Source organism: Ptiloglossa arizonensis, chromosome 2 (genome assembly GCF_051014685.1).
Source record: "Ptiloglossa arizonensis isolate GNS036 chromosome 2, iyPtiAriz1_principal, whole genome shotgun sequence".
NCBI classification, from domain to species: domain Eukaryota; kingdom Metazoa; phylum Arthropoda; class Insecta; order Hymenoptera; family Colletidae; genus Ptiloglossa; species Ptiloglossa arizonensis.
This window is the reverse complement of record NC_135049.1, coordinates 15,360,527-15,372,721: the sequence shown is the minus strand read 5'-3', so window position 1 is coordinate 15,372,721 and position 12,195 is coordinate 15,360,527. Positions and strand designations below refer to the sequence as shown.

Below are 12,195 nucleotides of genomic sequence, written 5' to 3'. Positions count from 1 at the left end.
TTGACCTTTTCTTAACGTTTTTCGTTACATCGTTTAATCTCTCGGTACCGATGCCTGAGCGATTAACCTTAATCCTTTCTTTCAATTCATCTACTCTGCTTCAAATGAAACGATTGCTAACTCGATATTGCTTGTATTGTAGATACGTAGAAACTTTCGGTAAGAAACAGTGGGAACACGGGAATTATAATAAACTGTAAGTACGATGTCGGTAAACACGATATTAATAAGAACCTAGCGATTTTAATTCAGTATAGTGTCAAGCACGACGTGTAATTTACGAGTGATTCGCATTTATAGGTTAAAATCGGACACACGATACGTGTATAAGAAACAAGTTTAGAATATTTTATAGAAGCGAGAACAGACTTAGCGGAACTTCAAAGCGATGCCGCGCTCATGTCTGTACAGACACCCACTAATGCGAACTAAAAACTTTTATATTTCTCGTTGTATCTTCGTAAGAGTTTTATCAACGAGTTGGTAAGGTTTTTTTTTGTCGATGAAACTGGGTGCAAACACGACCTTGTCGGACTACTTTTAATTACGCACAGTTTAATCGTGTAATATTACTCGTATAAAGATAAAATGAATAATATACAAAATTGAATTCCTTATTAATAGTTGATACACGAATACTGTTGCATTTCATTTGTTTTCAGTGTAGTGTCCCGTTCACTGTCCCCTTCGAACAGCCATTGATCGGATACGAGAAAAAATTCTCTACCGACTCCGACTTCAAGGAACTTAATCGTGAGTCTGGATCTTGAAACGAGGAACTACTATAGGTATGTATTTTTAACTATAAATATATTCACTTTACACACACACATATATATATAATATAAATTAACGTATATGTATAAATTATGAGATTCCACTCGGGTAAATAATTTTAATTATTATACCTTCCTTTCTTATTTTACTTTATAAAAGAGAAGGAAAAAATTCTCCACCCGGTTTCTCATAATTTCTCGACAAAAACACCTCGTTACTAATGCATATCAAAAGTTTATATATTCGGTATTCAAGAAAATTGTAAAGCTTACATCGTGTCGAAGCCATATTATCCTTCCAACGCTATTAATCGTTAAGATATATAACGTAGTCTCTTCGTTATACCTTTATTCCATTCTATGCACTTTATCGTTATTTTAAATACTTTTCTATTCCCAGACGTTAATTTATTTTCTGCAGATTGTCCCGAGGAGAAACGATCGAAAGCTTTAAAACGTTAAATCGTATGTAATAGATTATACCTTTCTTCGAATCTATGCACTTTATCGTTATTTTAAATACTTTTCTATTCCTAGACGTTAATTTATTTTCTACAGATTGTCCCGAGGAGAAACGATCGAAAGCTTCGAAACGTTAAGTCGTGTGTAAAAAAATCCAAGTACGTGTGATCTTTTTCGTGGAAGCGATCGAAGCGAGCGAAAACAAAGAAACTTTGGACGCGTTAACAGTTACCGATTATTTCTAATATGCCTGCCACATTGTTCGAATGCCAATAGCGCTACGTCGATCGAATCAGTTGCTCGAAGTTTCCTCCTCGTCTTTGTCGACAGAGACGTTAGCTTTGGGAATGCTTTCGGAACGTTTGGTCGGGAAGAATAGGTTAAAATCGTCGAGAAATTTGGAATCATAAACGGTGTCCTTTTGGTTGCAGCAGTCGGTGAAGAAGTCCAAATCCTGGCACTCGTCGTCAGTCGGCTCGGAAGTCGCTGCCATCGGTTTGGTCCTGCGAGTCATTGGCTCGGAACGCCAGCTTAAAGATCTCATCTTTATCGCTGGTGGTTTCATAACACGCTTCAAGGAGGCCAGTAATCGAAGCATGAGCTCGAACTGCGAAACGAAGAACGTAACATTACCGTTAATTCACGTTCGAAGGTCTTCGAGTTATCGTGTTACCAACACGCAACTAGAAACACTGGAAGCATTCCGCGTACGCGGCACACCGCGGTTACAAAATCTGAAAGTTACAAGACTCGGGGACTTGTAAATTCGCGTGTCGGGACGTTTCACAGAGTGGCAACCGCGATACACTAGCAGTTGCAAGACACAGAACGAACACACCGAGCTTCCGGTGTGGAATGTTCCGCGTGTCAAGAAACATGCAACGTGAGAATTAAAAGATTCAAGACTTGCACGAACGCAGGTTACATTGCCAGGTAGAGTTTCTATTGGATGACCGGCTGCATTCGAGCCGTGGAATCTGCAAACGCGTGAATATGCAGTTTTGTGCACAGCTTTGGTCTACATGTTATTAGGTTGAAAATATCCAAGCTGACGTGGTTCCACCAGTTGGGTTCCACGGACTATAGAAACTACGATGGTTCGAAACTCGAAAGCTGGTGTAGAGGGTTCTACGTATCGGAGATTTAATTTATTGTTGATAAAGACATCGTTTGTCTCGTTATTCTGGTGCTTCACGTAGTACGTAGATGTACTCTAGGACAACTCTCGTAATTCAATATTGCATTGGGTTCGAACAATTCGATAGTAGCTACGCTAAAGTTGTATCTTTTCGTACAAATAACATCGTATTAAATCGATTTGGCTAGTTTCGTTATTCCAGTGTTTCACCTAGCACGTAGAGGTACTTCAGGACACCTCTCGCGACTCAATATTGCATTGGGTTCGAACAATTCGATAGTAGCTACGCTAAAGTTGTATCTTTTCGTACAAATAACATCGTATTAAATCGATTTGGCTAGTTTCGTTATTCCAGTGTTTCACCTAGCACGTAGAGGTACTTCAGGACACCTCTCGTAATTCAATATTGCATTGGGTTCGAACAATTCGATAGTAGCTACGCTAAAGTTGTATCTTTTCGTACAAATAACATCGTATTAAATCGATTTGGCTAGTTTGGTTATTCCAGTGTTTCACCTAGCACGTAGAGGTACTCCAGGACACCTCTCGCGATTCAATATTGCATTGGGTTCGAACAATTCGACAGTAGCTACGCTAAAGTTGTATCTTTTCGTACAAATAACATCGTATTAAATTGATTCAGCTATAGGTAGGGTAAGAATCAGGAAAAGTGGAAATACTGTTTGTTCCTGTCCCGGTTTCATGATAACCTACCCGGGTAACAATGTTAGTTATGTAATATGAAAGATACACAGCCACAACTCGCAGACTCGACTGTTAGAGGATACCACTCCCCGAATACTGATAACTTCGAACTAAACGAGACCGATACCTCGTGAACTCGACTATTACACGATCCTGCCGATTGAAATTCACAAATTGAAATCGAGGGAAAGTCACTTCGGCCAACACTCGTGCCAACTGACCTTTTTAGCTGCTTCCTCCGTCTCCTTCATCGATTTGAGCTCCTGTCTGAAGCCTTCCCTCTCGCAAACTTGAACCACATCCGGTCGCAGACTGTCCAGTTCCAAATTAAGCTCCTCGTGGGTCTTCTCGATCCATTTCATCATCGAGAAAGTGTCCAGATTGGCGTCGTTCGGCGCGATGCAGCTCTCGTAAGCGTCCTCGACGAACACTTGAAAACGCAGCACCTCCTCGGAGCAGATAGAATCTCGAAACATGCCATCCAAAAGTATGTTCGCATACTTTTGCAGATCCATCGCTCGGTCTTCCAATTTGTAAATCGAGTTCTGAGCAAACGATCAATGGTTTCGGTTGTTCCACAATTGATTCGAGAAACGATAAACCGATCGTTTCTTGCCGCTTTATTTATTCATCGTTACATCGTTCGAGAACGAAACGATTCATTGGACTTCGTAGAGCGCGCATCGGTTCGGTTTGTTCGATTAATTTTAATTATCCGCCGACCGATTGAAATCGACGAGCCGTAGAACAAATACAAGTCCAAAATTGAACCACTTTCAAGTGATCTCTATATGTAAAATGCATGGAACTATCAGAATCAAAATCAGTGGGGAAATATTCTACTCTAGTATAACCAGTGTTTCGTGCGATCCTTTGAATTTAATACGTGTAAAAAAAAAAGAAGCTGTTTCTTCGAATACATTAAAGTGTGATTTTTAGACGCGTACTATTCTTCGAATTGTCGATTCAATCGTATAACCAATGCGCGCACCGAAAGGGGCAACCGATCGTTCCTTTCCTTAACAACTCTCAAGATTTATCTTCGGTACTTGGAGAGTAAGAGAACTTAAGTTTTAGTTAAACGAAAGACAGTAGAAACAGCTGACTGCGCGTAATTGGTTTCTAGATAGACAGTTACTTGAAGCTCGTTGATCTCGTTGACGAGTTCGTTGACTTCCATCGTGATCTGTACTTCAGCGGTCTCGATCGTCGTCATCATCTCGGTCATCGGCTCCTCCAGGGTCTCCAGGTGGATCAGCACGTTCAGATTCTGGGTTTCTATCGTTCTGAACACTCGAATCAGATCGAATGGATCCTCGAAATACATATCGGTCGGACCCTCTTCGTTTATGTCCTGCTCGAACAAGTCTGAGAGGGACAATATTAAATGTAAAAACGGAGTTCTACCTAGAACGTGGTACTTGCTACAAACGAATGTTAAATTCTCATTAACGTAGTTCGCTTACTTATCTCGTTCGTTTTAATTGGAGTATATATGTGTAACGTGGAGATACGTAACGTGCGAGAGCCACTCAGGTCATAACTCCGTTATCGGTGCAGTTAGAGAAAAATGTCAAAAGAAGAAGATGAATGATTCAAAGAGTACTATATTTGTAGAATCATATTTCTTCTTACAAGTGGAACGGTGCGTGTGCATCCAAGAAGTGTACTATTTTTTCGAATGGAAAAAAATGGAAAAAAGAATCGGAGCGAAGCAGTAAACTATGATTAATTCGCGAGATAATTTAAATAAACGACTTTATCGAAGAGTGTGCTCGAACAATTTTTCGTTACCAATTTTTGTCGGTTCGAAGTATCATCGTCCAAAATATATGAACCAGTAATACCTCGTTCGGTTCACTTTAATTCAGGTATGAAAACCATTAAAAAACGTTGCTCGAAATGTGTACAATGTAACGAATTATTTGAGCTTCTTCGATAAAGAAAATTATTTCAAATATCTCGCGAACTGTTAATATTTTTTATTGCTTCATCTTGATACTATTTTACGTAGAACGACGAGAAGATTCAATCTATGGAAATTTATAGAAACAAAAGTATAATTCTAAAAATATAGTACTCTTTGAATCATTTACCTTCTTCCTTTGACATTATTCTCTAACTATACCGATAACGAAGTTACAATCTGAAATAAGTTGCGTGGACCACCCTGTACAATCTTAAACAATTTTCATGTCGTAGAATTATAGATGATTAGATTCTTTATTGAATCGGTCGCAAAACTATGCAAAAAAATACCATGTTAAGGCTTAGAAATGGCAACCTTAAAATCTCTCGAGTCCTCGACCTCAAAACCTCGAACCAATGTACGGGCGATCCATCTTTCGAAATAATAATCGTTTAAAATTACACTTTGATCGATCGTGATACACGAACCACCGATCGATACGTATTATGACATCGCTGTTCTACATCGTACAACTTCCTACGATAATATTCGTCTTGTCTGAATTAGAAAATGAAGAAAACCGATGATTAGTCGAGATATACCATCGCTAAGAATCTGTCGTTCTCGTCGTTCAATTTTAACCCGTGATTGATATCGTTGAGTTACCGATGTTAAACTTTCCATTCGTTTCATATTCGTCCGTATAATTACCAATACACAGAATTCAACACTAGAGTACCAAAGGGGTAAATTTGACCAGTTTCAAACTTCTTTTTAAAATTACTTAATTATTAACAAGTAATAGTAAATTAATTTACCCTTTCCCCATTTAACTTTAAAGATACGTACGTAGGCTGATACAAACTAGGAATACGTTCAACGTCAGTTCTAATGTTAAAAATAAATCGTTAAAATTAAATAACGTTGAAATTAAATACTTTGATTCTAACGTTAAAAATGAATCGTTGAAATTAAATAACGTTGAAATTAAATACTTTGGTTCTAATGTTAAAAATAAATCGCAGGTCGTGTCATCGTCGAAGGGAGAGAAACGGAGAGATAGAGTGACAACAATCACCTATCAAATGATCGAGTGAATCAACATCGTCGATCGTTCTATATCGACCGAACAAATTGTGCATGCTGAGGAAGACGATATTCTCATCGGATTCGGAACGATGAATCCAGTCGTTTTCCAAGCGCCAGGATATCGGCGACACCTGGTACAAGAACCTCTGGCACATCCTCACCATCCTCCAGCTCTCTTCCAAGAAGTACACCTCCAACCTGACCCGACCGTATTCCTCGGATAGCTGATTCCTCTTGTCGCTGACTTCCTTGGTCAGCCTGACCTCCTCTTCGGCCTGCACCAAGATCTTCATACTCTTCTCGTGATCCTTGGACAGGAAATCCTCGAAACAGCTCAGGTATCGTTGGTAACGACGCTAATGACAAAATGTAGCCGAGATCGATGTTCTTAGTGGTCTCATTGATCGATAATTTACTAAATTTAATCAACCTTAACATCTTAACTCCTCGCCTTACGATTTAATTTACGATAACGCATAATCAGCAGCAAAGTCGGTCACAACTCTCACTATCCTCGTGAACGCTAAATTTTCTTTTTGATATCAATCAAAATCAATAATATACATTTCGCAGAATTGAAGGATCGCTAATTTTTGGCAGAGAAACGGTCGATGTTTGAACTGTTGTGACTTTTAAAAAAAGAAAATCGTACAAGAGTGTACCTAGAGTCGTTTTAAACAAAAAAGCCTCCACTTTCTCATACGTGGATTAGATTTTCTTGAAGATTCTTCTTCGAAGAAGCGGAATAATCGCTAACGAACCGAGTTAAATAAAACGATCGTTTGTTATTGCATCGAGGTGTATCTAAATCTAAAGTACTTTCGAAGTGTCCGAGATTAACTATCAGATAAAAGAAATTTATATCAAGATTTCATGATGCAGCATTCCCAAGATGTCTTATGAATTATCGGTATGTATAGATACAAAACGGGCGAAAAATGTTCATACTCTTCGAACTCGTTTCTTTTCGATGTTGAACTCGAATTGTTTCATTTACAATTGTTACAGCATCTGTGAAAGACTTCCACCGTCTTGTCTACCCTCGTAACGTTCACGATACTCTCTCGTATTATCTGAACGTGCACTGGTGTATTAGAAACGAAAAAAAAAAAATATCGAAGGAGAGCAAAGTTCCCATTAACCTTAAAGGAGACTTTGAGAAAGGACAACCGGAATACCTTTATTTTATCCAGTTTTCTCTGCCCCTCTATGAATTGCTGTTCTATACGTATACAGTCGTCCAATATTTGTCCTGCGAGCAACCTTGTCTTGAAGATCTCGCGATTGTCCTCCACGTAAGAGTGCATGGAAAATTTTTCTTTCACCACCCTGCCAGAAAGTTTCGTGAAGAATTCCGGATCCACGTCGGTGATGGCCATCGCTTCGTCCAGACCTTTGTGCTTCTTCGCCTCCAACGCCTCGACGGGGACGTCCACCTTGAAGATATCAACGGAATCGTAGGTAACATATTTCAATTAAAAGCAATCGAACGAAAACTTATTAGGGAGGCGAGTCGAACAACGAAAGTCACAATCAATGATTTTTGTTTCTCATTTCAGAAAGAAAAGGAATTGCTTACACGAAGTGATCGCAGAAGATCGTTCTGTCGCGTCATTTTTGCGACACCGTTCCTCCGTTCCAGATTCAACATGCGTTTCCTCGCCTTCCAGTATTGAAAATAAGCAAACATAAGGGAACAGTGTGGATAAACGAAAGGCGATTGTTCTTCGTTTACGTTCCTCGCTTCGCCCAAGTGTTCGTGGCCCTTGGTGAAGTAATACCGGCTCCTGTGCGAGAAAAACGAAAGAAGTTGAATGAAAATTTGCGAACTTTTTTCACGAGTATGGAGGATCGTGGAGTAAACCTTAAGTGAACTTGTACTTTTGGCGATCTCGAGTGGTTGCACGGTCTTTTGCGAAATACACAGTCAGATTGTAATTGTAACAAAATCGATTGGTTTCTCGAGGCCACTGTTGGGCGAAACCTGCAACCCTTTTTATCTCGAACACAACAGTAAGGTAACACAATGTAATATTGTGCACAATGAGGAAAGTAGCCTCGAGCGAACAATTGATTAATCGATCAATCGAAGAACAGTGACAAGACTACGAAACTGTACAAAAATCACACTTTGTGATATTTGAGAAAGCAGTTTTCTGCAATCGTTAAATTTCACGAACTACCCGTAACACGGGTACATATATATGTATATGTAAGTTGAAGTCGAGAACAATGGAAAAGATGTACCCTATATATACATATAATTTCGAAATTATTTGAAAATGGTTAATTTTGGACTTGTACTTGGTCTCCGACTCGTCGATTCATTTCTAGTGTGAAGTATCATAGATTCTTACTTCTTATGACTGTAATAATAGTGACTGTAATAATAGCGATAACAACGTCTTTACTACATATAACGTATAAAACGTACATACACAGAATGATGTAAAAACAGGCCATTGTACATATTGACACCCGGTAATTAAAATTTAGCTACGCGATCGGTGAGTTAATATATTTAAGTGAAACTTTCAAAAGTCGGACCTAAGTTAGAATATTTCGTGCAATCGTGTAACAGATATGCATTATACGATTCATACTCTTTGTAATACAATGAGAGGACTAAGGTAATACCGACGCAGCCTCGTTCATTATAATAGCTTTAATCGTAGAAAAATAGTAATAAGATTTAAATACTTCCGACACGCGTGAGTGCAGAAAAAGAGAAAAGTGTACCGCAGATTTGTACGGGTCGAAAAAGACCCGAGGGACGCACTAATATTAAAATTACAAAATACAAAAAAATATACAAATAACGATTGATGTTAACATGATTCACCGACCAACCAAATTGACTGGTTCCAACTTCTTTTACGAAGGAATTCACTAAAAATGCCACGGTATGTTTTCCGAGGAGATCAATTTTTTCTATTCTATACACATGATCGATTTTATAAATTACTATTTTTCCTCGCAAAGTGTACTTTGATATACTCGAATCGGTCGATAGTTCTGGTGTTAAAATGGATGCGAAAGATACGTGAAAGTTCACGGAGGTGCATTCGGAGCGATACAATCAAAGGTGAGACTCGCACGAATGTTTCGCATGTATCAGCACGTGTATGCACGATCAGCTGACCGGGATTTAAACTACGCGCGCAGAAAATCGCAACCGTAAACGATTTGTCTATCATTAACGAAACCACGGATCGCAAAATGACACATTCTAGGACATAGGACAAAAAATTGTCCAACATTTTTATAAACACCCGGTATATGGACTCAGTCGAAGACCTGAAAAAGTTTGCAGGCTGTCTGCCGATGGTCGTGGTCCTCTTCCGGTTTCTCTGGCCGATCCGACGCGGCGTGGAGCGTCTCGGTGCATCGGTCATTCTCCCTTGATTCACCTCGTACTTTATTCAAACTCGGCTTTTCACCTGGCAGACCATTCACCTGCGTCGTTCAAAAAAAAGCTCGCCTATCCTTGTACCCTTCGCTGAGGGGAAAAGGTAAGAGACGGTTAAGTTAGGTCTGGGTTAGACATTCGATTAAAACTTTCCTTTCGGAGTCTTCGCGACTTGAAAGAAACGTTTTTCTAAGGTTCTAAAGAGAAGCTCAAATCCGAGTTAAAGCTGCGGACACGATTAATTTCAAAGGAATTGCGTGCACAAATAAGTTGACTGTCGACAAATGGTATTCCGTTGATGCAATCGGGTACGTGGAGTAGAACCTCGATACTTGCGTACGAACTTCGATCGTTGGAGCGTGTTGACGAATGAGATGACCACTTGGCAACGAATGAAATCGAAAGTGGAAGAGGTAAACAATAGGAACTACGAGTAGTGGGTGATAACGTGAAAATGATCTTTCCTGTTGAATGGATTAATTCAATTGCACGAATCTCGGTAATGGATAAAATGTTCGACTCGATTTCTTACTATTATCGAGGTTCCACTGCAGCGTATTAAATCGAACGGATGTTATCGATAGTGAAAGCATTTAATGTTATCGTGGCGTCGAAAACGTTTAAACGTTCCTAACTACGAACTCGTTAAAAGATAATTAACTTATTAAAAATGAATTAAAGATAATCGACTTATTAAAAACTTATTAAAGATAATTAACGTGTGAAAAACTTATTAAAAATGAAGCAAGCTGCAGTGATTTCTATTAATTGTATCCAGTTATGAATTGTGAACTTACCGAGACTATTACCGCAACCACAAGTGGATACAATGTATACTGAATCGATTCGGGACAATGTAGACTTTTAATGAAATTAAATAAATCCGAGCGAGGATTAAATCGACAAAGTTTTTTTTACCGTTTGTTATGCTATTCGATTAACAGGGTATTTCTAAAGTCGTGAACGAGTTTCATTTCTCAAAGTGGTTCAATGAAATGCCGATCTTCAAAGGATTCACATTTTCGACGCTCCAGGGTAGCGCGCAATTTGAGGCATAAAGCGTACTACTTACTTCTCGAAACAAAGGCTCGATTCTCCCTTTACACCATCCGATGGGGCCGCGACGTTGAAAACAATAAGAGTGAGAGAGAGTTCGATAACCTGCCACCCTCTTTCGGTGGCTGTCACCGCTGATAGCGCGCTGACGTTTCGTGGATCAGCGGTTGTCAAGTGGGATTGTTTGGCATGCGCGTTTTACTTCCGAGAGCACTTTGCCACAGACCTCTGGTTAGATCGTTCGCTATCAATTACCGACTCATATCTATAGAGACGTACCTGAAATAAAAGGCACCGATCGTACCGACAAAAATTCTAACAAAAATTCTGGTAAAAATTACAGACGTAGACTCTGGAACTATTAAAAAAGGATCGATATCGGTCCCAGGTTCGAAGAAACCTAATATTCGAAGAATATCTAATTATATGAAATTTTGCTGGACTTTATTTAAATAGGGACGAGCAAAAAAAATGAAATGTAAAAACGTATTAAACTTAGACATTTGTTAAGAGGAATGTAGAATTATCGGGGAGGTATTAGAAAAAAAAGAGACGACTGTTCAACAGGAATAAATAATGAGTTTACTGTATACTTATATGTTATTACTCATACCAACAAGAATATCAAACGGTTAGGGACACTTTCTATTTTACATTAGAGGCTCCACGCGCGAAAGGTTGAATGATTTCATCGAATTTTGAACTCGCATCGTGACATAGAATGCCACAGCAACGTTCAAGGTAAGTTTTCGCAAGGATTTTTATCAAAATTATCCATTTATTTTTTACGGAAACGATCACGCTCGCGTATCATTATATTTTGGGTTAATCCACCATTTTTCAATTTTCCGCTGTACCACCAACTCTTGTTTCTGAATTCCTATTCAAAACATATCGATGTTACCACCGTCGATTATAGTAGGAACATAGAATGGCACAGGATGTGGCGGGAAGACACCAGAGTGAGAGAGAGGGGGGGAATCGATGTACGAAAGCAGGACCGAGCGTCTCCAAATGGATCTGAAACCGTCTCCTGGTAGCAGGAACATAGGACAAGCGAGGAGGTCTACCGAGGCACGCCAGACAAGGACAACGAGTGTTTAGAGCGAGAGAGAGATATGTAGTTTCCCGCGCTTTTAAACAAATGTACCGACGATTGAATGTTAATTAATTTTGCAATCCCGGCGCACAAAGCGTAAACTTTTAGAGTCGCAAATTGAAGTACACGCTTTCAGCTCAATTCAAGTATGATTTTTGTTAACAATTTGTTTCGAAATAAATACATATTCGCAATTTCCGAATTCAATGACCGCGACGTTCTTTCCGCTCGCTTTAATCAATCGTTCCTTCATTATTCGTAATGATTTCATCGAATTTTGAACTCGCATCGTGACATAGAATGCCACAGCAACGTTCAAGGTAAGTTTTCGCAAGGATTTTTATCAAAATTATCCATTTATTTTTTACGGAAACGATCACGCTCGCGTATCATTATATTTTGGGTTAATCCACCATTTTTCAATTTTCCGCTGTACCACCAACTCTTGTTTCTGAATTCCTATTCAAAACATATCGATGTTACCACCGTCGATTATAGTAGGAACATAGAATGGCACAGGATGTGGCGGGAAGACACCAGAGTGAGAGAGAG

General features: G+C 39.2%; 2 protein-coding genes across 3 annotated transcripts in view; one reads left to right on the top strand and one right to left on the bottom strand.

Annotated features, from left to right (window-relative positions):
* Window positions 1-8,892, top strand: part of Arl4 (ADP ribosylation factor-like 4) — a 93,034-nt gene extending 84,142 nt beyond the window's left edge. Inside the window, exons 5-10 of one of the 2 annotated variants that reach the window (XM_076327291.1) lie at window positions 143-196; window positions 663-788; window positions 6,016-6,417; window positions 6,653-6,989; window positions 7,088-7,536; window positions 7,639-8,892. In XM_076327291.1, the coding sequence (XP_076183406.1) occupies window positions 143-196; window positions 663-702 (94 nt within the window). In that variant the 3' untranslated portion in view covers window positions 703-788; window positions 6,016-6,417; window positions 6,653-6,989; window positions 7,088-7,536; window positions 7,639-8,892. Of the gene's footprint in view, window positions 1-142; window positions 197-662; window positions 789-6,015; window positions 6,418-6,652; window positions 6,990-7,087; window positions 7,541-7,638 lie in introns of those variants that run through there. The other variant, XM_076327292.1, reaches the window with a different exon arrangement.
* LOC143154826 (coiled-coil domain-containing protein 38) lies at window positions 1,531-8,542 on the bottom strand. The gene is made up of 9 exons (XM_076326815.1): window positions 8,437-8,542; window positions 8,263-8,327; window positions 8,071-8,184; window positions 7,659-7,988; window positions 7,258-7,515; window positions 6,069-6,435; window positions 4,220-4,449; window positions 3,303-3,626; window positions 1,531-1,845 (listed from the first exon to the last, which is right to left on the bottom strand). Exons 1-9 carry the CDS (start codon window positions 8,540-8,542, stop codon window positions 1,531-1,533), a joined length of 2,109 nt encoding a protein of 702 aa, XP_076182930.1.
* Window positions 8,893-12,195: the final 3,303 nt, after the last annotated feature.

Coding starts and splice junctions, on each gene's coding strand:
- LOC143154826 (XM_076326815.1), bottom strand. CDS start 8,542: ATGGCCTGTTTTTACATCATTCTGTGTATGTACGTTTTATACGTTATA. Junction 7,516..7,658: donor ATCTTCTGCGATCACTTCGT/GTAAGCAATTCC, acceptor GATATCTTCAAG/GTGGACGTCCCCGTCGAGGC. Junction 6,436..7,257: donor GAAAACTGGATAAAATAAAG/GTATTCCGGTTG, acceptor TTTTGTCATTAG/CGTCGTTACCAACGATACCT.